A 26708-nucleotide genomic window follows, 5' to 3' on the forward strand; every position below is an offset into this window, starting at 1 on the left:
GAAGACAACTGTTTAAGAAAAATGTTCTTTTGTACAAAGGCTGAAAGGAAGCGTGGGAAGTAAAACTAGCTCATGTGCTGATGTGGGGCTAGTACTGTCAACTTGGAAAGTTTCCCTTTAATGGTGATAAAATGTTGTTTTAAACCATAATGCAATTCTGTTTTAAAGGAGTAAACTCTCAAGTCTTCAGGGTAAAATTAGCCATGTAGCTTCCTCATCCATAAATAATCCTCCCTGGGCAGTGAAGACGAAGGCCTAATCATGCTGGAGGATCTGAGAAGAGCAAGAACCAGAACTTAATAGCAATACCACAATTTATTGAACATTTACTACGTGCCAGGGCCAGTGCAAGTGTTCCTCGAGCACTACTTCTCCTAATCCACACAAAAACCCTGTGTAATAGGTATTAATATTGCCCTCGTTTTACAGATGATGAGACTGTGGCTCAGAGAGGTTAAGTCACCTGCCTAACGTCACCCAGGCAGTAAGCAGCTGAGCTGGATCTGCATCCAGATCTGTGAACCGCCGTGAAGCCTATGCCTCGAATCACTATGCTTGAAGGTACTGCATTATTATCTAACGAATTCATGCACCCTTCCCTTTGCAGAACCAGTTCCTTCTCCTAAAATGCCCTTCCTCCTGTCCACCCAGCAAACTCCTTTTGTTCCTTCAAGAGCCCAGATCAAGGATCTGCTCCTCTGCAAAGCTTTTGTGAGAATGAATAAAGGAAACCTCATTTATCCCGGAGTTGGGAAGGCCAGAAGGAGGTGCTCTCATGCCCTACCACTCGTTGTCATCTGCAGACTCCAAACAGGAAGAGAATCACCTTGCATCTCCAACAGGAAGAAGGTCGGTTTCTGCCTTTTACTACCTCAGCAAGAGGAAGGAAGATTTTCTCCTCGCCTGGCAATAGCCCAGCCAATGACAGGCTGTCACAACTCAGCCAATGAAAAGCCACTACACTTCGAACCCCCAGTTTCCCCCACTGGCCTCTTTGTTTATAAGAGCCCCTCCCAACTTCTCTTTTACCTCTATAAAAGAACGGTCCTTTCCTTTGTTTCTCCAGACTTGCCCAGTTTTTACTACAGCATGCTTGTCCCGAATTGCAACTTTCTGCTATTACCGAATAAACCCATTTTGCCAGTATAATAACTGGCTGCTTTAGTTTTAAGGCGGACACTTTCATAACCACTGCTCCCCGAGCTGAGTTTATCATTTTCTCCTGTGAATGTCTTCAATGCCTTGTGCATCCCTCTACTGCAGCGTTTATACCACACTGTTCTGCTTTACCCGACGCATGTCTATCTCGCCCACTGGGCTCTGTGAGCAGTGTGACGCCAGGCACGGGGACCTAGTCACCTCTGTAGTACTTAGTGACCGCCTAAGTGGCCAGCACAGGGTGGACACCCCAAAACACACATCTGTTAAGTGAATTAATTGGAAGGAGAGGACATCTTCCTTATATCCCCTACCATGTTGAGCACAGGGTAGGTGTTTAATAAAAATGTTGTGAATAATTGGATGATAGAATAGATAGATGGACAGACAGGTAGGTGGATGGATGGATGGACGGAAGAAAAAGTACTAAGGACTCAATAAAGTCAGCACTCACCTGAATGCCCCAGGTCTGCAGTTGTTCTTCGGCGGCTCCCAGATCGAAGGAGATGGGTGCACAGGTATTGTCAATCCGGAGAACTGTGAGAACCTGGCCATTGTGGAGCTCTGAAAGCAGACCACAAGCTTCATCTGGCTGAGCGATAAGGACTTCGGGTGAGCCCAGACCTTGATGGCATCACCTCCTCTGGCCTTGAGAACATTCTCATGGCGAGGAGGGACTTGCCATCCTCAAACCCCTACGGGAGAAGGACTGGACTTGACTAGAAAGCTCCCAGGAGACAGAACTGAGGCCGGAGGCTATTAGGACATTACTTGAGACCATAAAAGGAAGAACTGCCCAAGAATGTGAGCTGTCCACACACAGTCTGGGAGGTAGTGGGCTCCCCCTCACAAGGGATATTTAAACAGAGATTGAACAACTAATTGCACTGAGGAGGTGATCCAGCAGACATTTATTCGAGGATGGCAAAGGAAGCGCAACCAAACAACTTACATCCCTAGTGCGCTCGGAGTCTAAGTAAGAGGTAACAATGTGGTAGGTACAACAGTGAACCCCCAAGGATGTCCCTGCCCTAACCCCCAGAACCTGTGAATACGTTATCTTACATGGCAAAGGAGAATGGGGGTTGCAGGTGAACTTAATGGTATTAATCAGCTGGCCTGAAATAGGGAGATTATCCTAGATTATCTGGGTGGGCCCACTGTAATCACAAGGATCCTCAAAAGTGGAAGAGAGGGAATTCCCTGGCAGTCCAGTGGTTAGGACTCCATGCTTTCACTGCTGAGGGCACAGGTTCGATCCCTGGTTAGGGAACTAAGATCCCGCATGCCACGCAGCGCAGCAAAAAAAAAAGAAGTGGAAGAGGGAGGCAGCAGAAGAGCCAGGAGGGATGTGACTACGGAAGAAAGGTACAGAGAGATGGAACATTACTGGCTTTAAAATGGCGGATGGGGACTTCCCTGGTTGTCCAATAGTTAAGAATCCGCCTTCCAATGCAGGGGACGCGTGTTCGATCCCTGGTCGGGGAGCTAAGATCCCACATGCCACGGGGCAACTAAGCCCGCGTGCTCTACAGCCCGCGCGCCACGACTAGAGAGAAGCCCGTGTGCCGCCCGCTCGCCGCAACTAAAACCCGACGCAGCCAAGTAAATAAATAAATATAAAATTTTTAAAAAAAATGGCTTAAGCCTTCAGAAGCCAAGGACTGTGGGTGGCCTTTAGATGCTGGAAAAGAAAAGGAAACAGATTCTCCGCTGGAGCTTCCTAAAGGAATGCAGCCTTGCTGACCAGGGCTGTCAGACTGTGAGCCGACAGTCTGGCCAGTGTCAGACCTCTAACCTACAGAACTGTAAGAGAATAACTGCATTTGCTAAGCCACTGTTAGTGGCACCTGTTACAACAGTCACAGAAAACTAATCCGCTGACTTACGCGCAAGCCCTCCCCAGTGTCTCTGCACTCGCTCAACATTTTGAAAGCATATACTGAGTGAAGTCATACCTCAGAAACACACATAATCTCAGGCTTGTCACAACGGCTATCAAAACTCCTGCCCTGCAGGGCTGCAATGAAGCCAGACCAGGAGACCCGGGGGAGGCCAGCTACAGTGAAATCCCCTCAGGACCAGGGAGGAAGGGCAGCAGAAAGAAGCCAAACCGACTTCCCTTCTGAGTAGAGAAACTCTGAACAAAAGGACCGAGATCTCCTTCCGTCACGTACGAGGCCCAGGGAGCCACCAGTGCGCAGCCAGGGCAGCTGCTGCGGGGCAGTCCAGCCCTGAGATTCCAGGGTCCCAGCGTTCAGCCACGCAGGGCTGGGAGCTGAATATGTCAGCACGTTTTCTGTAGCTGTTGCTCAGAAGAGGAGGCAGGACTGAAGGGATTAAACCATGAACATGTTACCTGCTGGCTCAGGGCCCAGCTCGGGGCAATCCCTGAGTCTTATAGCAAAGTGACTAGCTCTGCCTTCCTGGGAATCCCTGGCCCACCAAACGCTCCTCTAACCCCTCACCCTGTCCATCCCTGGGCCCTGCCACCTGGGCCAACAAAATCTCTCCCAGCTTCGTGCACCCCTTGGTATCTTCATCAGAACCCTAGGCCAGGCTCCCTTCACCTCTCCCTGTACCTGCCGTAGTCTCCTAACTGGATTCTCCAACCTGCTCTTCCTCTTACAATGCATTCACACAGCAGCCAGAGCACAAATCAGATAATACAAATTCTCTGAGTAAAACTTTCAATAGCTTCCCAGTCCTCTGGCAAAAACCAACCTCCTTACCAAGCTCCCCCGGCCCTTCGAAGAACTAGCCTCCTGCCAAACTCACCTTGAAGGCTCAGCCTCATTCTGTCTTGCCACCCCAGCCTCCTTTGCTCCTTGGACATGTAGTGTTCTCTCCCACCCCAGGGCCTTTGCACGTGCTCTTCCGGCTCTCTCCCTAGGGCACATCCACCTAGCCTCACTCCGTTATATCCAAGTCACCATTTGTGTTCCAGCTCATTAATCCCTTGCCCAGGGAGTCTTCCCTGACATTCTAAACTCGTAGCAGATCAAATCTGTCTGATAAACCTGCCCATAACTACATGCTCTTCTCCTTTATGCTTATCAAAGATGAGCACATGTGTATGCAATTACTTGATTAAAGTCCATTGTCTCCATCAGACTCTATACTCCCACATTGGTTTTGCACATCACTGAATCCCCTGAGCTGGGTTCAGTGCCAGGTGTACAGTAGGCACTAAATAAATGCTTCATGTATAAATGAGGTGGGGAAAGCACAAGCCAGATGGTTTGGGGTTCAAATGGTAACTCAGCCTCTCACTAACAGAGCACCCTGAAGAAACAATTTAATCCCTGGCCATCCCCTTAGAGGATGATTATATCCACCACAGAGGATTTTGCAAATAATTAAGATGATGAAAATTAAGCGCTTGGTGCAAAATGGGTACTGAATGACTGGCTGCTACTGTTGTCATAATTTAAAAGCCAGCTTGTCAAAGCTCCTAAGTCGCCATAAAGGCACACCAGTTTAGCTGTGTTGGTTTTTACCTTCCCACACCTTGTTCCAGAAAGGATTTAAGGTGGCTTCATAAAATAAAATATGAAAAGATAAAATTATAAAATTAGATTTAAAAATAAGCAAATGAGGGAAAACAGACAAAAAGAAGATCAAGACCAAAATAAAACAGAACAATAAAATATGATAAGAATAGCTTCCAGGGACTGAGCCCATCCACGGGCTTAGGCTCACGGTCGTGATTCCATTTAATCCTCCAAGACTCCTAGAAGGTGGAAAACCATTACAATGGAAAAGGGAACTGAACCTCTGAAAGGAGAACCAGCTTGCCTGGTGGTACCAGGGGAAATGAAAGTAAGAAGAGAAGAAGTGAAGAGAAAGGGTAGCATAAAAAATGCAGGCAGTCGTGCTGTGCGGAGCCTCAGACTAGCCCACCACTGCACAGCACAGAGCAGAAAACCCACGCTGAGCTGGACCCCAGGCGTGGAGGTTGTGAACCGCTCCCCTAGCCTGGCTCTTTGCACTTTGAGGACAGTGTTTGCCTGAGCAATGCGAGGACTTTTCATAGTGTCTCTGTTTCCCTTTCAAACCATGAGTTCCTGGATTCTTGGCAATAATCTCGCTCATCTGTTCCTCAAAGGGAGAACTGCAAGTCCTCCACTTAGAAATACTTGTTTTTACACCTAGGCTAAGAAAAAGGATCTGAAAAGCTACCAAAGAAGCGTGTGTGTGTGTGTGTGTGTGTGTGTGTGTGTGTGTGTGTGTGTGTGTGTGTGTGAGTGTACAGGGAGCTATTTCCTATGAAGGGGCAAGAACTGGCTTGCCAAAAACCAGTAGAGCAATATCTTCAAAGAGCTGAAGGCAAATTATTCCATTCCATTTCATTCTACTGGTGTGTGTGTGTATGTGAACTGCTTTCCTAATAACAGTAATCATAAAAGGAACCCTTGTTTTAAAGTTTTAAATCATCTAAGAAACAAGCCACAATGCAAAATGCCATCTCCCCTTGCCTATGCCCAGCCACTCATTCATTCATTCATTCATTCAACAGAATACTTATTGAGCATCTACTATGGGCCAAGGGTTTCCCTGGTGGTGCAGTGGTTAAGAATCCGCCTGCCAATGCAGGGGACACGGGTTCGAGCCCTGGTCCGGGAAGATCCCACATGCCGCGGAGCAACTAAGCCCGTGTGCCACAACTACTGAGCCGGCGCTCCAGAGCCCGTGAGCCACAACTCCTGAAGCCCACGCGCCTAGAGCCCATGCTCTGCAACAAGAGAAGCCACTGCAATGAGAAGCCTGTGCACCGCAACGAAGAGTAGCCCCCGCTCACCACAACTACAGAAAGCCCGCGCACAGCGACAAAGACCCAATGCAGCCAAAAATAAATAAATAAGTAATAATAAAATTTAAAAAATAATAATAATACTATGGGCCAAGCCGTGTGCTAAGTACTATAGACACGGTGATGAACAAAGCAAAACAGGGCCCCTGCACTCATGGAGCTTACATTCTAGTGAGGAAACTGGACATTCAACACTTTATTACACAGGTAATTATTTAATTATAGACTAGTAATTGCTATAGGGAGAAACAGGAATATATCAGAGGGTCCCGGCTTAGGCTGGGCCATCAGGAAAGGGTTCCCCATGGAAGGGATATCTGAACTTAGCTCTGAAGGATGGATGGAAATTAAGCAGGGAAAAGGAGGCAGGGAAAGGGCATAACACACAGAAGGGACAGCAGGTGCAAAGGTCCTGGGGCAGGGCAGCATGGCAGGAACAGAGAACAGGGTCAGCAAGAGCCATTTAGGCAGGCCTTGCAAGCTGGTGAATGATAGATCTTCATGCTAAGCCTAATGGGAAACACTGAAACAGAAAGTGATTTGGTTGGCTGTGCATTTTAAAAAATCTCTCTGAGACACCATGCAGAGAACAGAAGAGGCAAGGAGGAGAGGTGCTAGGAAGCTACAGCAGGGATCCTGGCAGAGGGCAATCTAAGGAGTTGGCGACAGAGAGAATAGGTAGAAATGACAGAAACTGGCCTGGAAACACATCCCCAAATGCCCACCCTCATCTAAGGATGCCCCTCCACTCCCCTCCCCTCAATCATACTATGTGAGTCCAGTTCAGCATCCTGAGTGGATAGGGGAGGAAGGAACTGAGGGTCATGATCCTACCTTGCCCCCAGCCAGGAGGGCTCCCGCCAGGCAGGGCGCTCCACCCAGGGGAGGAGGTGGGCAAGGGGCCGGCCGCCCCGCCGGGGTCCATCTGCGGTTCACACGCCATAGCAGAGCCAGCAGGACTTCTACTTCCCCTTCTCAGAGCTGTGGTGCATCCTGGAGCAGCCAGCTCAGCTTCGCCTGCCTTCAGAAAACAACATCACGAGAAAGAACGTCAGGCCTGGTCCTGGGCAGGCCAGGCTCCTCAGGCTCTCAAGGCCAAAGCCATCACCAGACCAGTGAGAGCCGCCCAGAGTCTTTCCTTGGACTGTGGTCTTGCTGATTATGCTGAGGAACGTTCTCAGGAGTGAGGGGGAAGAGCTAAAACCCTCCAAGGCCTTGGCTGAGACTTCCTTCTGGTCTTGGATCTTCTCCAGCTCAGACACATCGAGGGACCCACAGAGAACTCACGAGCTGACCAGGTCCCACTCCCAGGCATCTGGGATTTCCCCTCCTGACTGAGTACAGGATAGGTATATTCATCATGGGGAGCCTTGTTTATACAAAGCAGCAAAATGTTATGAAAAGAAAAGAGCAAGGACTTTAGCACCAAAAGACCTAGATTTGAACCTTCACTCAGCCCTCACATGCTCTGGGGCATTCACTGTCAAGGTACTTAACTCCCTGAGCCTTTCTGACCTCATCTGTAAAATGGGTTCAGGGAGGCCTATCTGGCATAGCTGCTGTGGGGATAACACAAGGAAACATAAGTATGGCATCCAGTACCCTGCTCATCATAAGGCCCATTTCCTCACAGGTTTTTCCCATTTCACAGGAGAGAACACAGAGGGTCAAAGATGTGACATGACCTGCCCAAGGTGGGATGGCTGGGAGCTGTGGAGACAGGAGATGGACCAGGCCATCCAGCTCCAGAATCCAAGCCCATCATTCCCATGCCCCTGAACCTCAGCACCCAGGTCTGGCTATCGCTGAGCCTCTTCCTTAGACTGCCTTAAAAAAGACTGGGTTGGACTTCCCTGGTGGCGCAGTGGTTAAGAATCCGCCTGCCAATGCAGGGGACACAGGTTCGAGCCCTGGTCCAGGAAGATCCCACATGCCGTGGAGCAACTAAGCCTGTGCGCCACAACTACTGGGCCTGCGATCTACAGCCCGTGACCCACAACTACTGAGCCCATGTGCCACAACTACTGAAGTCCGCGTGCCTAGAGCCCATGCTCTACAACAAGAGAAGCCACGGCAATGAGAAGCCCGCACACCACAACGAGGAGTAGCCCCTGCTCACCGCAACTGGCGAAAGCCCGCGCACAGCAACAAAGACCCAACGCAGCCAAAAATAAATAAATTAAAAAATTTATAAAAAAAAAAAAAAAAAGACTGGGTCGAGGGAGACTGCATTTCCCAGGTGTGATCTAGTAACAAGCTCCGGTTGGCATCTGAGCTGCCAAGCTGTGGGAGGGCAGGGACCATCTCCCCTCACCTAGCCCAAGCCTGGCGCACAGTAGGCACTCCCAAATATCACTGAGTACCAGTCAGTCATATCACCCCTTATTTCCTCCCTCTTATCTTGTTCCCCCAAGAGGCATGAAAGCAACAACAACAGCCCAAGGATGTCTGCCCTGCACTTGGCAATAACTGAGGCCCTTTCCTGCCTCACCTGATTATATCCTAGGCCCAGGAGACAAACAGAATCCTTGGATCTATTTTCCAGACCAGGAACCCAGGGACATCATAGCTAGGAACCTGCCCAGAGAAGCTGTACTGGAATCTCAGAAAGGTCCTTGAGCCCACCCTCCCTCCTCCAGGCAGGAGGGACCACCCACAAGCTGGAGCTGCACAGACGTCCTTCCAGACTGCATGGAAGGTTCATTAGCTGCAAAAATCCCACAACTAGACATTGTCTTTGGGAAGAAGAACTCCCAGCACCCCAGGTGGCCCAATTAGCCTCCACAAAGTCCCAACCAGGAGAATTCATTCACCTGAAGGCCATTTAGTGTAATGGATAAAAGCAACCTGCACAGTCCTGCCACTTCCCACGTGTACGACCTGGAGCAAGTGACTTGTATCTGCCTCAGTTTCTACACATGTAAATGGGAATAACGTAACGAGGCTGTTGTGAGGCTTAAAGAATTCATACTTAAGTCACTCGAGAGCAGCACGGGGCAAAAAGGAATATAGCAATCATTATTTTTACTCCACAGACACTCCCTAAGAACCTTCTAGTGCCAGGCCCTGTGCTTGCTAAACTATAAAACCAGAAATAAAATCTTAAGTCCCTGTTCAGCCCTCCCTGCTGGGTACCACCATCTGGTGGGAAAGACAAACTCAGAGAAAGAGAAATAACAAACAGACAATGACCAAAGAAGGCAGTCAGAGGGAGCCGGCAGCACCTTGGAATGAGGGAAGAGTTCTTCAGGAGGCTTCTTGGAGCAGGGAAAGAGGCTCCTGGCTTGGCAAAGGTAGAGCAAGAGAAGGGGCTACCAAGTAGGGAGAGGTACAAACCAGAGGCCAGGATGGGCCCAATCAGGGCAGCCTCTGCACTCACCCTGCAGCCCCTCATCCTACCTGGAGGCTGCAGAGGGCAGGAGGGGTGTTGGCAAGACTGGCCAAGGGCAGGTGCTGACCCATCACCCATCACTGTGTCCTGACCTGCCACCCCACTCAGCCCTGCACTAGCCCTAGGGGGCAAGGGAGGGAGGGAGAGGCACCAGGGTGGAATCAGAGCCAGGGAGGGAGCACAGCCCTGAGGTTCCTGTAACTAACTGGTCATCCACTCCCCAGCTTCCTTAACTCCCACTGCTGATTCCACTTAACCAGACCTTCCAGTTATCCATCGTTTTGAGCTGAGTGGCAAGCCTCTGCAAAGGAGGATATCCTAAAAGTCCCGCTGAGCAAAGGTCTCCATTTCTGCAGACACTGAGTGCCCAGCTTCCCCAGGAGGCCCTGTGCCGCACTGAGGGGTGTGCGTGTGTGCCTTCCTGTGTGTTGGGGGAGAGGGGGAATCCTACAGTTTTTACAAGTCAGGTTTTGTTTTGTTAAACTGGAAAGTCCCAACAAGGGACCACAGAGGGTCTGTCACAGAAGTTTTGGGGTGGAAAAGCCTTGAGAGACAATGGCTCCAAGCTCTCCACTTTCCACATGAGGAAATTAAAACCCATAAACGAAAGAGAACTATCCAAGGTCAAGGAGCCAGGTGGGGGATGGAGCCACAACGGAACCGAGCTCATTCGGGCAAGGGATGTTCCGCCGCATCTGGCCTTGGCCTTGGGCGGCTGAGTCTAGCTTCAGGTTCTGCCCTTAAGTCTCCTCCCGGGTCTGCTGCCTCTGGGCCTCCCTCACCCCGAAATCACTCCCACTGTCCCAAGCCCACCGGCTCCCAGGAGCCGCCCGAGAGCAGCTCCCACGCACGACAGGGGGAAATGGGGCCCAAAGGCGCAGGAAGAACGCGGACGCGGCCCGCGGCGCCCACCCCAGACCAAGACACGGGCGCCCAGGCGGCAGCGCGGGACCCGCGCGGCTCAAATCGGGGCTCGCGGCCGCCCGCGCCCGGGCCCGCGCGCAAACACAGGGGCGCGCGCCCCGGGCCCGCGCACACTCACCCGTCCGCGCCGCCGTCGCCGCCCTCACCGCCGCCCGGGGAGCCCGGGGACGCGGAAGGTCGGGGGCCGCCGCCGCCCCACAGCGCCGCAGCCTCGGGGCACCGCTGCCCGCGCTCCGCCCGCCGCCCGTGCCGTGCGCCGCCCTCCCGGGTCCCGCCCCCGGGCCGGGCCGGCCCCGCGCGGTCACCCCACCGGGAGGAGCCGCCCGCCGGGCTCGCCTCGGGGCCCAGAGGGAAGCCGGCTCCCGGGCCCGCTTCGGAGCCGAGCTGGGAGCTGCCTTTCGTCAGCCGGGCTCCTTCCCGGGACGCCGGGAAGCGCCTCCGCGCTCGCCCACCACGTGCGTCGCTTCTGGGGCTCGGGGTGGGGGTGGGGGGCAGCGCCCCGGCCGGAATGAGTTCCCGCCCCCCTCGGAGCCTCGGTCTCCCCGTCGTGAGAGCAGCGGCTTGCCTCTGAGGTCCAGCCCATGTCTGACAGTCACGGGACCCGGTGGATGAAGAAATAATTGGACCAGAAATTTCTTAGGGACTTGTTTTTTTAATGAAAAATGATACGTGCACTGTGTTAAGAGCATCGGTTTGGGGATCAGGCTCCCTGAGCTCTAAGCCAGGTGTCTCCGATTTTTTAGGTCATCTTCGCTATGGTGTTTAACCTCTCTGTGCCTTAGGTTTCTGTAAAAAACAGATGATACTGTTTCATGGGATTGTGTAAAGCTCTAATCAGAAAATCGGTGTGAAGTGTACACAACTGCCGGACACATGATGGCCGCTCACTAGACGTTGGCTGCCACCCCCAGCACCATCACTCGAGATTTCAGGGGGGTCTAGGGAAGCACTAACCTTGTGTATGTTTCCATAGAAAGGTATGGACAGATGTGTACACTGTGCATTTACACAAAAGGGAACCTGTTCTATTCCGTTGGACACCCTGCTTTTTCATTCAGCAAAGTTCCTTGGCATTCACCTCATGCCAGAACACTCCCGTCTGGTTTCTTTTTAAGGGGTGCGTACACCTCCATGTATTGTAATAGGAAGGCTCTTTTTTTCCTTTGCCTCTCTCCGCTCGCGGACATGTAAGAGGAATTCCCACTCTTGCTCACAGGCCTTGCTGGGACAGTCACAGCCACAGTGCCGGGTACCTGCCACACCCTGCCTATCTACAAGTGGACTTCCCGAGTCAGAATACGGGTGCAATTTTAATTTCAGCAGACATTGCCAAATTGCTGGGGGCCTCTCGGATCCCAGGACTTAGTTGCCTTCATGCTCTGCCAGAGGCAGAGGTGGAGTGCTTGGGGACACGAGCAGAGCAGTGACTGAGGAATAAGCAGCTGATGCTGCCCAGGCAGGATCCTCATTCACCAGACAAGTGAGCATCCAGCAAGCAGGCTACTAAAAATTAGTTTATTCATTTATTCATCAAAAGATCGACACCGAGTGCCTGCCGAGTGCCAGGCATTGTTCTGGGTACCATTGAGCAAGACACACAAGATCTCTATTTAGTTTGCCTAATTTCCCAAAACACAATCTGAGGGCATGGGAGCAAGATTCATGGGCTGTTGGAGTTTTCCTACCTGCTGACTGGATGTTGAAAGGGATGCTGGGACAGGTGTGTGAACTGGTCACCATCTAAATCCTGCCTCCCCAGCAAGGCCTATCTCCTACACGAAGCCAGACGTCATACTCCTGCCCTTTCTGCCGAGCTACCTTCACTCTGCATTCTCACTGCCTGTCGCTCTAGCTTGAACGTTGACACATCAGCCTCCTTTGCTAAGGAGGCACAGAAGACGTGGGCCTTTGGAACTGGCTGACCAGGCTCCACCACTCACTGGCATGTGAACTTGCACAGGCCGGTTCCCCTCTCTGAGCTTCAATTCCCTCATTTATAAAAGGATAAGAATATCTGCTAAACTGAGAGATTTTAAGAATTAAATGAGATGATGAAGTGCTTAGCAGAAAGTGCTGAGCAAAAGTGAACTGCAGGCTTCTCATTGTGGTGGGTTCTCTTGTTGTGGAGCATGGGCTCTAGGCGCACGGGCTTCAGTAGTCGTGGCACGAAGGCTCAGTAGTTGTGGCTCGCAAGAAGCCCGCGCACTGCAGCGAAGGGTAGCCCCCGCTCGCCGCAACTAGAGAAAGCCCTTGCGCAGCAACGAAGACCCAACGCAGCGATAAATAAATTTAAAAAAAGAAAAAAGTGAACTGCATTTCTGGGCAATTCTTTTGCATCTCCTAAAATACAGCAAATGGCAAGGCCTAGCACTATGGCGTGAGGGAATGGGGGCTCCATGGAGAATGGAGAAAGATGAATGAAATCTGGTAAAAGGTGAGTAATACCTAGTAAAGTCCACTGGAAAGCAGTCTTCAGTGGCGCTATCTTGATGGATTCACAAGGCTCTCTGTGGCAGGCCCAAGCCCCTCCCCACCCCCCAGCCTACCCTGTACTCATCTTTACCCGCTGTCCCCCAACCTCTGAAAACCCTAAGCTCCAAGAGCACAGACCATCTCTCAGTTCCTCCTACACCTGTGCTCTCTCTCACTTCCAGTTCTCAGTGGTTGCCATCCTTCTCCATCTGGAAGGTAACCCTCAAACCTCGTCCTCACCTCATTGCCCAGGTAACTGACACATTCTCAGGTCTCAGCTGAAAGGGCCCTTCTTCTAGGAGCCCTCTCCTGTCCTGAGCCCAGGCCAGTCCCCCATTCTCACAGTTACGCTTCCTTAACCTATGGCCACACCTAGCACTCGCTATGGTCATTGTTCAATGTCCCCTTTCCCAAAAGGAGAATAAACCTTTGGGGCACAGGGCTGTTTCTCCCCATGCTCAGAGCTGGCCCCCAGCTATTGTTACACACATCTGAATTAGTGAATGAATAGCTATGAATGAAATTATCAGGGCCTCAACTACAGATAAATCCAAATAACCACAAACCCCAGCCAAAGCCACACTTACTCAGCATTTGCCCCTTCGTCCTGTCATGTTTGCAAGGGTTACAGGCCCATGTCTGAGGGCTAGCTGCCAACTAGCTGGCAACCTTGGTGAAGCAAGAGGGAAAGAACTGCTTCCTGGCCTGGAAGAATCTTCAAGTGTGGCAGCAGACGGGACAGGAGAGAGCCTCAGAACCATGGGATGAGTAAGTGAAAAGGCAAAGATCAAAAATTAGATCTTGTTTTTTGGAACTCGTCTGCCAGTTGTAGAGTCACTCACTTTCTCTTTTAGAAACACACTGCTTGAAACATTGCCATGGCCTGAACAAACTGAACTAAATCATACAGCAACCCAGGCTGGAAAGTCAGGCAGACCTGTGTTCAAATCTAGGCTTGGCCACTAATTAGAGCCATCTTAAAAAGTATTTCCAAAAGCACATCCCACAGTACGTTCCACTGCTCCTGGCTCCATTACACTGATTCGAAATCCTGGGAGTCACATCACACAGTGAGCACTCCCCTATAGGATATGCACGTGAGAGCTGGGCCCTAGACACACCACTGTCCTTGGCAGGAAATGTGCAGGGAGTTAGACAAGTCACATGCTATTTGTCAGGAAACTGGGTCAAAACCAGCAGAAATACTTTGGTTTTTTTAAATTTATTTTTATTAATTTTTGGCCACGCTGTGCAGCTTGCAGAATCTTAGATCCCCAACCTGGGATTGATCCCGGGGCCCCTACAGTGGAAGCTCGGAGTCCTAACCACTAGACGGCCAGGGAATTCCCTGGTGCAAGTTTTTAGTGGTCTGGATAGAAGGTCAAACCAGCCACAATATTCCCTAAAACCAAAGCCTAATCCAGGGCAAGGCCTTAACTCTGTACAATTTTGTGAAGGCTGAGAGAGGTGAGGAAGCTGCAGAAGAAAAGTTTGAAGCTAGTGGAGATTGGTTCATGAGGTTTAAGGAAGGAAGCCATCTCCGTAATTCAGTAATTGTTGATGTAGAAGCTGCAGCAAGTTACCCAGAAGATCCAGCTAAGATAATGAACGAAGGTGGCTACACTAAACAACAGGTTTTCAATGTAGACAAAACAGTCTTATGTTGGAAGAAGACGCCATCTAGGACTTTCACAGCTAGAGAGAAGTCAGTGCCTGGCTTCAAAGCTTCAAAGGACAGTCTCTCTTATTAGGGGCTAACGCAGCTGGTGACTTGAAGGTGAAGCCAATTGTTCATCGACCACTCTGAAAATCCTAGGGCCCTGAAGGACTGTGCTACATCTACTCTGCCTGTGCTCTATAAATAGAACAAAGCCTGGATGACAGCACATTTGCTTACAACATGGTTTACTGAACATTTGAAACCCACCGTTGAGACCCACTACTCAGGAAAAAAGATGCCTTTCAAAATATTATTGCTCGTGAACAATGCACGTGGTCACTAGCTGGCATGGAGAGAGCTACTGTTGGCAATTGTAGCAGAGAGATTTTTTACTCACCAAATAACCACAGGATGTGCCTTATTTCTTAGCCTCCCTTGCAGTCAGGTTGGCTCATGTGACGCACAAGGGTCAATGAGCTTAGAACAAGTGTCATTTATTTCAGGACGTAAGCATAGACGAGCTGGTGCACGTGTGCCAACTTTTTCTTTCCTTGCCTCTGGAATCATGGGAACCATGTGCTAAAATGGTAGAGCCACAAAGTGGAAGTGATCTGAATCATTGCATCACCACATGGAGAACAGCTGCCTTGGTCACCCAACATGTATCAAACATTGTAAGAAATCTTTGTTGTATTAAGCCACTGAGACTTCAGAGTATATCCTATACCAACAAATAAGAGCTATTATTAGACATATAATCAAGGATGATCAGGATGAGAAAAAAACCAAATTTTAGAAAATTAGGAAACATTTTTTGAGTACCTAGAATGTTCCAGCGATCGTGTGGTACTTTCAATTAATTTTGTTGTTGCTTTAACAGTGGTTGTCAACTGGGTGGTTTTGGTCCCCAGGGAACATTTGACCACGTCTGGGGACATTTTTGGTTGTCACAACTGACGGGGTACTATTGGCATCCAGTGGGTAGAGGTCAAGGACACTGCTGACCGTGGTCTGGATACACTTAGCAATACCAGGAGTAAAGTCCTAACAAAACCAGGTATAGTTTGGGACATATTAGGATCGAGATGCTTATTAGATAACTAAATGAAAATATCAAATAAGCAATCTGAGAATTCTAGAGTTCAGGAGAGTTGGAGATATAAATTTGGGTCTTCAATATAGATGGTATCAAAGCCATGAAATGTAGATGGTCTCAAAAGGGGATGTAGAGACATCCAAGAACAAAACCACAGGAAAAGATGGGGAGGAGCCAGCAAGAGACTGGAGAGGCAAGGCAGCTCATGGGTGCAGAAGGGAGGCTGAGAAAGTGGCTCAAGAAGGAATAGCCGATCCTGCCCAATGATACTGAAGGTCAAGCAGGCAGAGGATTGGACACCAACTTGGTCATCATTGCTGACCCTGACGAGCAGTTTCAATGGCATGGCAAGCCTGACTGGAGTGCTTGAACAGTAAAAAATGGAAAAGCTCGTATAGAAAATTCTTATGAGGAATTCTGTTAAGAGGGAACAGCAACTAGAGATGGAAGTGGCCTGAGATCCACCCATCCTCAGTCACATAAAAGATGCAATTTTTTAAAAGGCCATCTAATTCCCCCATAGTTTCAGCACGATGTTCTTTCAATTGTTTCTATGTACCAGAAATTATCTTGCAGCCGAAGACTTTCAGCTTCTAGTGGGTCAGAGGGCATTTTTTAAAAAAAATATAATTTATTTATTTTTGGCTGCATTGGGTCCTCATTGCTGCGTGGGCTTTCTCTAGTTGTGGCGAGCAGGGGCTACTCTTCGTTGCGGTGCATGGGCTTCTCGTTGTGGTGGCTTCGCTTGCTGCAGAGCATGGGCTCCAAGCACGTGGGCTTCAGTAGTTGTAGCAGGCAGGGTCTAGAGCGCAGGCTCAGTAGCTCCGCGGCACGTGGGATCTTCCCAGACCAGGGTTCGAACTCGTGTCCCCTGCATTGGCGAGCGGATTCTTAACCACTGCGCTACCAGGGAAGCTCAGAGGGCATTTAATTCTTAAGTGCTAGAGTGAAGTTACTAATAGGTACTGCACTGAGCATTTAGCCCACCAGGAAGGAAATATGCTTGATAACCCATCCAAGGCTGCCCCAGGACAGGGTGCTCTAGAGAAAAAGCAAACTTCAGATCTACTAGTTGCTTGCTGTTTTTTTTGTGTGTGTTTTTTTTTAAATTTTTTGGCTGCAACGAGTCTTCGTTGCAGCGAGCAGGCTCCAGAGCGCACAGGCTCAGTAGCTGCAGAGCGAGGACTGAGTTGCTCCGCAGCATGTGGGATCTTAGTTCCCTGACCAGGGATCGAACCCTTGTCCCCTGCATTGGAAGGTGGATTCTTAACCACTGGACCACCAGGGAAGTCCCCTGCTTGATGTTTTTCGAAACAGTTGTTGGGTGAAATCACAAGTGATTTCCTTCCTGCTAAGATACGTACCATGAATATTTTCTAAGTATGTATGTTAATGTGTGTGATACATGTGCTAATTTAATTTCCTTACTGAAATTCTGCAGAACATCTGGGTCAAAGTGCAGTTTGCATTATCAAAGAGGATGAAGCAGAGGGGAAAAATATGCATGACAGAGTCTTGACTTTTAAATGATTATTAGTACACTATCAGTACACCAAGTAGTGACATGTAACAAGTTCTTGAATTCTATCATCTAGTAATTTTAAATAAGAGAAACCAAAAGCAGCCCAATACTAGTACCCATTGTTCTAACTCTTAGCCGGAAAGGACTATTTTAAGGCTGGCTGTTCACACAGGTTACAAGTAACTATTTACTACTTTTTCATAGATAAAGCCCCTGACCTTCAAGAAAGATTTAGGGAAAAAAAAATATTTAATCCCTTTCTTTCTTAATTGTTTTTTTTTAAACTATATCTAAGGTCATAGGAAGGAACCTTCATGATCTAACTTTTGAATAAGTAGAGTTGCAACATAAAGCTATGACTTAAAATTAAAAAAAAAAAAACAAAAAAACTGTATCTAAGAAAGAAAAAGTCAGTGTTCATAATATGCCACTTGAGCGAAAAGGCATAGGAAAACAGACAACATATACCCATTAAGTTTCTAAGAAATATGAGGTAAAAAGATAAAATCTTTGGATAGGCTATAAGTTTGTACAAAGAAGCTACAACTGCTATTCTGCAAAAAGTGAAGGGACCTATTATATAATATACAGAAATAATTTAATGCCTTTTCACAAGAATATAACCCAAGCCTTGCTAAAGCCTCACATTCTATGAAGGCATCTAAAATGCCAATCCACGGCACAGCGCTCTTCCCTTATCCGTTTATGCGGTAATTCTCATGGATTTCTGGCCGGATGTCACAGACAAAGGCCAAGAGGTTATCCAGGACTTCATCCCTGTTCTGCCGGAAGTAGGTCTGAAGGATGGTCATCTTCTCCTGGGTGTCCTTCTCCACTTCAGTGCTGCAACTGCCGTGGGATCCCAGAGCCTGGAGTCGGGGAGCAATGACAGAGGGAACGTCAGGACGATGCTCCGGCTGGGCAGGAACAACATTTAATAAGCAGCTTTCTGACTTTTGAAGAAACCCAGTCTCATAATGAATATAAATCATCAGCAGCGTGACTGAAGAGCGTGAGAGAAGTCAGGGTTCCCGTGGTTATTGGGAGAAGTTGATACAATCACTTGGGTGGCCGACCTTTCAACATCTATCAAAAGGTAAACAAACTGCAGAGCATATCCACTGCCAGGAAGTCATCCCGGAGAATGACACAGTCACATCCCTCTACAGTCTAATGTGCAGCCTTAACCAGAGACTGGAATGAACCTAAAGAACTAACAACTGAGGCCTGGTGGTTAGTAATATGTCTCCTTGTGCGGTTTTAAAGGGGGTAGATACATGGTGGTTTTTTTTTTTTTAAAAAAAAAAAGCTCTTAAAAAATAACAAACACAAGGGCAATACAATTTAGGAGGAATATACAGTTTCACCATTACTGGTTAATGTTTTAGCTCGTAAGTTCAACAGTGGTTTCACCAGTATTAAGAATACATGACATCTGTTCTTTCAAATAGAAATATTCTACAAGAATACACAAGAAACTGTTAACAGTGGTTATCTCTAAAGAGGACTGTGGGTCTGGGTGAGAGGGAAACTATCCCCTCATTGTTGCCCCATTTTATTGCTTGAAATTTTTAGTGCATGGCTGCCTCACCTCTTCAGTTTCCGTTTACAACTTAACACACACTGATGGACAAATTTTCTTTTACTGTCCACTGTCGTCTCATTGTTAACTGTTATGCCTGCTTTATTAGAATGTGACCTATCAGGTTCTTAAGGCAGCACTTTTTTGTGCCTGACTCTTTTCATCACCTAAACTGCTGTCGCCTCATTATGAAGTTTTACAACTATATCCCTTCACATTTGTGTAACACATCAGTTTACAGAGCATTCTCTCATGTGACCTGTTACCTATTCCTCCATAACCTATGAGGAGGCTATCACTCCCCTGTCTACAGTTGAGGAAACCAGGGCTCAAAGAGGTCCAAGTAAACTGGCAAAGATTCAAACCTAGGGCTCTTCATACTATCACTGTTCATATTACACGAATACCCTGGAGCATTTCATAACGGTTGGCTCAGCTGCTACCTCCATTCTATGATTATGTAAACTATATGCCATGCCCAAATCCCCAGAATTTGTTTCAAAAGTGAAGAGATTACAATGAAACACTGCTAGAAAAATTCAGAGCTCATGCTTATAGTGCAACACCGAGACTGTCTCTATAAGCAACTGCAGCATGATACAAAAATAAGATGACAAGATGGCTGCCCTGTCCAGAGTATTTCTACACTGTCTTGTGGGCAGTCGGACAACTTACAGCACCAATCTGCCCTGGCTCACGAATCAGAGACCCTTTTTTTTTTTTTTAAATAAGCGGTACCTTATTTTATTTTATTTTATTATTTATTTATTTATTTTTGGCTGTGTTGGGTCTTCGTTTCTGTGCGAGGGCTTTCTCTAGTTGTGACAAGCAGGGGCCACTCTTCATCGCGGTGCGCGGGCCTATCACTATCGCGGACTCTCTTGTTGCGGAGCACAGGCTCCAGATGCGCAGGCTCAGTAGTTGCGGCTCACGGGCCTAGTTGCTCCGCGGCATGTGGGATCCTCCCAGACCAGGGCTCGAACCCGTGTCCCCTGCATTGGCAGGCAGATTCTCAACCACTGCGCCACCAGGGAAGCCCCCAGAGACCCATTTTAAGTCTGAATAGTACTGTCTCCGCCCAGTGCCCCAGTGCAAAGATGGACGAAACTTTTCCTACTTAATGCTAACAGGGAGGCACGAGCCTTTAATCACTGGACTTGGACCTGGGAGGGTGTGTACCTGGAACTAGTGGAGGCCACAGTGTATCAATAGAACTAGAGAATGAAAACCACAAAGCCAAAGGCAGAGATGAGAGATGGAAATAGTCCTGAGAGCATTATTTAAGCTCCTCGATCAAAATAACCTTAGCCTTTACCTGGGTTTCCAATCATATAGGTCAATAAATTCCATTTTGCTTAAACCAGTTTGAACTGTTTTCTGCTGCCTGTATCCAAGAGTCCTGATAGAGGTTCTTTTCTCTACGAAGCCTCCTCCATCCTTTCCCTTTTCCAGAATTTTCCCTACTTTCTCTGTACTTTCTGTATCTGTTTTTGTACTATTATTACATGCATCTTACACATTGTGGTCTAGCCTATACTACTGATAAGTGACTCTACTAAAGTGGGGCTCCACGTGATTTATGTTTATAACCATTACAGCCCTCTTCAGTTGTCGGTTTGCATGACTTACATTTTATTACTAAGTGTCCCTGACCCCCAGGCATTTTATTACTAAGTGTCCCTGACCACCAGACTGTACGCTAAACTCCATGAGGGCCATGTCTATTTCTGTTCACAGCTGATCCTCTAGCATCTGGCACACATTAACTGTTCAAAAGATATTTAATAATATCTATATTCAATATATATATTAAATAACATATCTCTATAAAATTATCTATATTTAATATCTAATTATATCTATTAATAATTCAATAATTGAACTGAATAAATGAAGACTAGGATTCAAATGTTAGTTAAAAATTAATCACCTTAAGAGATTCAGCCTAAGCATCCAATAACCAGATTTTCAAACTTCTACCAGAATCAGAATCGCTGAGCTATGCTGGATATTCTGAGAGCCTAAGGGGAAGAAGGAAGCCTCAGGAAACTAAGGCAGTAATGAAAATAAACTGAGCCCACCGCAGCTTCCTTGGCCTTGAACTCCTTCTCCCTCTGCAGGCGGTATTGTTCAATTTCAGCCTGGGCTTCTTCTTTGGCCTGCTTCAGCCTCCGGTTCTTTCCTGTTTTCAAAGGAAGTGGTTAAGAGACAGCAGAAGAGGAAGCAGAGACTGAGATGGTAAATTCTAATAAACAAAGACAAAAGTTTAAAGATACAGTCTCAAGAGACATGCATGGGGAAGAGGGAGAGAGGGAATTCAGAGCTAACTAATAGTACAGGCTCCTGCCTCCTGTACTTTAAACTAGGCTGTACTTAAGAAGTGACTAGATAAAAAGGACCGCCTTCTATACCTACAGACCATAAAAATGATGCAAAAAATTTTGGAATGTGTCAGAATACTCTCTCAATCTCAACTACTAAGAACCAACATAAAATGGGTGACATTAGCCACCTGGGGAATTCTTTCTCTTCCTGAGAAGTAAACACCTAAGTATGCTGCTGATTACAATTGGAGCTCGGCTTAGAAGCTTAGCAGGGAGGCTAATACACTCCCAAGGGACATCAACCTAAACTGTAACTAATGAAATAGATGATGTAATATTGGAAACTAAAACCCATGCCTGTGCACAAGGAAATACGTAAAAGTGGTTCTGGGAAGGAATTCTGAATGGGGAGCACTGGACATAAGACTGCACGAGCATCTAAGACGTGAGGAGACACAGGGGCTCTGCTTTTTAGAAGAGCATAGTTTAACATAAAGCCGTAAAAATTCTCTAGGTTCTATCAGAGGCTTTATGAAAACAGACCACAAGATCAACCAACAAGTTTCCCTGTTCACCAAACTTCTAAGACACCCAAATGGGATGGTGGGGGAGGGGGGCAGGTCCTAGACAATCAATTGAGGATTTATTTGAGTAAAAGACATCCTGTATCTAAAAGCAAGCTGTGTAACGTAGATGAATGAAACTGAATTTAACCTTCCACCTCCTGATTAACAACAGGATTTTGAACTGGTTATGACCCCATGACATCAATCCTTCACGAGGCTAGTCTAAAACAATCAATAGGTGCCTAAGCCCCACAAGGACTATTTCTCCAAGTATATATTTACTCCAGTACTATTTAGTGCCTACTATTTAGGGTCTGCTGGAGCCAACTTCTATCCCAATGCCCCACATGCTGTCCTCCTCATCTGCTATATATTCAAAGCCATATTCCAAAGCCAAGGTTCTTTTCCAAACCAACAAATTTTAACATAGCCTGAAAATTATGCAGCAGCTCCACGTAATTTCACAATACCACTGTCCTGCTCACTCCCAACAACTATGGCTCCCTGAATTAATGACTTAAGGTAAACCATTCTCTGCCTGTCAGCAAACATCTTCAAAGTTCAATTTTGACTGGCTTCTCTGAAAACCAAAAAATATCTGAGGATGAAATCATTTCTTTTAAATCTTGTTTTTTTTTTATGGGCCTTACATGTGGAGGCATTTTGTTTCACTCCAATGACAAACCACATACAAAATTTTTTAAAAGTTTATGGTCCAAGCAATGATTTCATGAAAAACTGGAGTTGGACCATTTTACCACATCATACACTGCCTCTTCCCAATTCCTAACTGGGTGTGTCAACCATAATTACAGATCAAGAGAGTAACTTCTTCAAATTACAGGTCTTCTCAATACTTCTGTTCCTAACCACTGAAAATTCTGAGATGTGTATTAGCCATAAACTCACTCCTTTAAAACAAGTTCTTTCAGTCCCTATGTAATAGCTACCTGAGATATACAAGTCCCTGCACCAGGCCTGATGGGATAAAGGAAGATGTATAATATGACCCCAACCTCCAAGGCACTCAGAATCATTCTTACCATATGCCAAGTACCTGTTCTTGCACTTCCCCCAAATATTCTCACATGCTTCCCAACAGATAAAACTTCCGCTGCTGATGAGCCATCACACGACAAACTCTGAGAAGTCATTCTGGAAATACTGCATCAAGGTCATGATCAGAAATACTCCGTGAGGAACACAGAACTTCCCAGTCACCAGAGCAAGAACAGAAGACTTGTTCCCATCTCCAGCTCCCTCAAAGAAAGCTTTTCCAATGAAATAGAGTACCACACAACCCCTAATTGAGAAAGTAAAAGAGCCATGCTTGAAATCTACTTGGGTATGGGATAAGAGTATAAATCCTATTCTGGGGGAAAAAACACCAAGAAATTACTAAGATTAATAGTTTTTGGTATTTTACCCTGGCTATGTTGTTTCCCAGGGTATGGTCATATCATTTTTCTCTGAGCCTCATTTTTCCCATCTGTCAAATAGAAATAGAAACATCTATCTCACCAGATGAGAAACTGAAGATATAAAAGTTAAATTAGACATAGTCCCTATTCTCCAGGAGCTTAGTCTAGTGACTGAGCCATATAAAGAAACAATTTACTGCACAGTGATGACGGGAATACGTACTTGGGGAGGACTCCTAGCCTAGTCTGAGGGGAAAAGATGAAGTCAGGGAAGGCTTCCTGGAAGAACTACTGCCTAAATTTTGATATCTGAAGAAGCCTAAGTGTTAGAGGATGAAGAATAACCTAGGAAAAGGCTCTTCCAATCAGGAACCAGCTGTGCAAAGGCTTGCAGGTGAAATCAATCAAGGTGCCTTTGAGGAATCACTATGTCTGGAGCGAGTACCTAAAAGGGAGATTAGAGAAGAAAGCCAGAGCCTGATGCAAAAGCACCTCCTACACCTTCTTAAGGAATTTAGGCTTTATTCTGCAAGCACTAAACGTTTGTTGACTATAGGGGCGGTGGGGAAGTCATATTTGCAATTGAGAGGTATGACTGACTGCAGTGAGGAGAACCAAATGGAAGAGAGGAGGAAGCCTCCCGCTCAACAATCTAGATTCGATCCACCTGCTTAGTTCCTCAGCAACCTCACATTTCTCAACTCTAGCCCTCCTCTCACCTGCAATTAATCTACCCCAAATCTGCTTCCTTCACTGGGGCTTTGAATACCGCAATAAAGACCACAGATGTCCCGGGTACTGTGTTTGGCACGTATTAACCGCACTGAAAAAACAAATGTAAGGAATTAACGAATTAGGCTACTACGGGAGCCTCAGAGAACCTGATGCCCTGGACTAAGATGCTGGCTGTAGGAATGGAGAAAAAGTGAACAAATAAACCTTGGCAACTGACTAAACATGGCGAACGAGGGAGGATCTGAGACGTGACAAAAAGGACTGTTTCCAGACTGAGCAAAAGTGTAGATGCTGGCTCCCTACACTAAGACGGAGGACCCCAAAGCAGTAAGTGCGAAGGGGGAGAACAACGCGTTCCGTTTGGATAATCCACTTTACACGCCCCCCAGACCCTAAGAAGGACGTCCACTTTGTCTCCACGCCCTACTAGCCTACATTCGCAGCTCTAAGGCGACCTACAAGACTTCCAGAGCCTCGGATCCAGAGAGCTGCGAGTCACACAAGCTTCCGCGACTGTAACCAACCCCCCACCCCGCCCCCCGCCCCGTCAGCAGTTTTTCGGGCCTCACCCACCTACCACCTCCCGCGGCCTGCCCGCAACTCTTGGACTCGCGCCACGCCTGGCTGCCCCAACCCCAAACTCACGCTTGCGGGCCTCGGACACCTTCTCGGCGGCCCGCTTCTCGGCCTGGAGCAGCTGCTGGATGCCCTGCGACTGACTGGCCATGGCTGCGGCAGCGTCTCCGAGACGCCACAGACAGGCCTAAATCCGCTCGAACTCCCCCTCGGGTCAGCTGACCCAGCCGTCCAAGATCTGCGCCTGCGCCCGCCGCTCCGCCCACCATCACATGACCTCCGCAACGCCGCGTCAGCTGACTTCACTTGGCGTCTTGTGACTCGGAGGGGAAGAGGCGGGGCGAGGTGCGGTGGGGCGGGGCGGGGCGGGGCGGAGGCGGGAGATCAGAGCGTCTTAACTGCGCCTGCGCAAGACCTGCTGTTGCTGCCTTCGTTTCTCACACGCATCTCAAGGCCATTTCAAGGTCTGTCTTTTCTGTGGTTCCATCTTGGTGGCCGCTCTGCCACGTCGTTATTGCAGTAATCCCTCCCTTTACAGTAAGCTCACTTCGAGATCCAGAGAGGAGGGGCCAAGTCAAATCACTTTCCCCTATTTGGCCCACTGCTGTACTCCCACCCCTTTCTGGAGTTTTCTTTGGCACTCGGAATATATTTGGGGACAGGCTAAAATTCTTGCCAGGCTATTGGGTTGGAATCTGAATTGGGAATAGTAGACTTGGGGTGAAGTCTCCCACTAATCTGTGTGATTTGAGGAAGGGTGTTTTTCTCTTAACCGAAGTTCAGGAAAGGATTAGTGTTTTCCGTAAATATTTGATGAATGCTTGCTGCGACCCTAGACCGCTGTTGGTACTGAGGATACAGCAGAGAGCAAGACCAACAAGGTCCCTGGTGGAGCACGCAGTTTATGGGCAAAAACAGATTAAACTGAAGGGAAAATTCCAAACTGGTAAAGTAATGAAGGAAAAACGCAGGTTGCTCTAAGAAGGAATAAGGAAGAGGGGGTGTGGAGGTGACTGTGAAGACTCTCCCAAAGAAGTGGTATTTAAAATGATATCAGAAGAATGAGAAGTTAGCCAGGAAAGGATAGTGGGAGACAGTGGGGGTGGAGTGTGATTAGGGGAAAAGACATGCATATGTGGATTTGGGGGGAGCAACATGGCACAGAGAAGTCTCCCACCACAAATAGGGAGGTAGGAAGCCAGTGGTTGAGTTTACAATATGACAAGCAGTGTCCTAAACGCTTGACAACTCCTTATGGTAACTCAGAATTAGTGTTATTAACCCCATTTTGTAGCTGACCAAACTGCAGCTCACAGAGGTTAAGTAACTTAGCCGAAGTCAAATCCCTGTTAACTGTGAGATAAGGTGTATGAATCTAGCCAGGGCTGCAGAGTGGAATATCTGACCCATTGTGCTCTTCTCTGAGAATCTTGTGGGCTGTGGAAAGAACCAGGTGATCTAGAATTCACCAAGCACGACGAGCATAGAATGATGCCAGAACTTTTAGATAGAAGTATCTCTGTACTTCAGAAGGAGCTGGATTCCTGCCTCAGGACATTTTCATTTGATGAGGTTAGGAGTGGGGTTGAAAAGGATGCTAAAATCAGAAACTCCTTTCCCGATTTAAGAACTGTTACTTGACTGATCTCTGGAACTTTTAATTCCAGTCGATGATTTCCTGGGAAAATTTGTCATTTTTGTTATTTCAAGAAAACATAATTCATTCAGTCAGTCAACGGAGGACAGTACACACTTCTAAGGGTATGATGAGGATCAAAAGAGCTGGGTATCACCTCCTAGAGAAATGGAAATAAAAACAAAAATAAACAAATGGGACCTAATGAAACTTAAAAGCTTTTGCACAGCAAAGGAAGACATAAACAAGATGAAAAGACAACCCTCAGAATGGGAGAAAATATTTGCAAATGAAGCAACTGACAAAGGATTACTCTCCAAAATATACAAGCAGCTCATGAAGCTCAATATCAAAAAAACAAACAACCCAATCCAAAAATGGGCAGAAAACCTAAATAAACATGTCTCCAAAGAAGATATACACATTGCCAATAAACACATGAAAGGATGCTCAACATCACTAATCATTAGAGAAATGCAAATCATAACTACAATGAGGTATCACCTCACACCAGTCAGAATGGCCACCATCAAAAAATCTACAAACAGTAAATGCTGGAGAGGGTGTGGAGAAAAGGGAACCCTCTTGCACTGTTGGTGGGAATGTAAATTGATACAGCCACTATGGAGAACAGTATGGATGTTCCTTAAAAAACTAAAAATAGAACTACCATATGACCCAGCAATCCCAGTCCTGGGCATATACCCTGAGAAAACCATAATTCAAAAAGAGTCATGTACCACAATGTTCATTGCAGCTCTATTTACAATAGCCAGGACATGGAAGCAGCCTAAGTGTCCATCAACAGATGAATGGATAAAGAAGATGTGGC

General features: G+C 47.4%; 2 protein-coding genes across 8 annotated transcripts in view; both read right to left on the reverse strand.

The window, feature by feature from the left end:
• TMEM268 (transmembrane protein 268) overlaps positions 1 to 17416 on the reverse strand; it is a 32092-nt gene extending 14676 nt beyond the window's left edge. For 3 of the 7 annotated variants that reach the window (XM_068553450.1, XM_068553449.1, XM_068553448.1), the window contains exons 1-3: positions 9625 to 9645; positions 6806 to 6992; positions 1613 to 1722 (exon numbers count right to left, since the gene is read on the reverse strand). In XM_068553450.1, the coding sequence (XP_068409551.1) occupies positions 1613 to 1722; positions 6806 to 6992; positions 9625 to 9639 (312 nt within the window). In that variant the 5' untranslated portion in view covers positions 9640 to 9645. Of the gene's footprint in view, positions 1 to 1612; positions 1723 to 6805; positions 6993 to 9624; positions 9683 to 10404; positions 10498 to 10596; positions 10852 to 14815 lie in introns of those variants that run through there. The other 4 variants (XM_068553452.1, XM_068553454.1, XM_068553451.1 and 1 more) reach the window with 4 other exon arrangements.
• Positions 17417 to 17612: 196 nt separating this feature from the next.
• ATP6V1G1 (ATPase H+ transporting V1 subunit G1) lies at positions 17613 to 24486 on the reverse strand. Its single transcript, XM_068553455.1, has 3 exons — positions 24310 to 24486; positions 20700 to 20800; positions 17613 to 17905 (listed from the first exon to the last, which is right to left on the reverse strand). The coding sequence occupies exons 1-3, from the start codon at positions 24389 to 24391 to the stop codon at positions 17732 to 17734; spliced, it is 357 nt and encodes a 118-aa protein (XP_068409556.1). The 5' UTR covers positions 24392 to 24486; the 3' UTR covers positions 17613 to 17731.
• Positions 24487 to 26708: the final 2222 nt, after the last annotated feature.

This window comes from Eschrichtius robustus, chromosome 10 (genome assembly GCF_028021215.1).
Source record: "Eschrichtius robustus isolate mEscRob2 chromosome 10, mEscRob2.pri, whole genome shotgun sequence".
Taxonomy (NCBI): Eukaryota; Metazoa; Chordata; class Mammalia; order Artiodactyla; family Eschrichtiidae; genus Eschrichtius; species Eschrichtius robustus.

Coding starts and splice junctions, on each gene's coding strand:
- ATP6V1G1 (XM_068553455.1), bottom strand. CDS start 24,391: ATGGCCAGTCAGTCGCAGGGCATCCAGCAGCTGCTCCAGGCCGAGAAG. Junction 20,801..24,309: donor GGTGTCCGAGGCCCGCAAGC/GTGAGTTTGGGG, acceptor CTTTGAAAACAG/GAAAGAACCGGAGGCTGAAG. Junction 17,906..20,699: donor TCAAGGCCAAGGAAGCTGCG/GTGGGCTCAGTT, acceptor CCCCGACTCCAG/GCTCTGGGATCCCACGGCAG.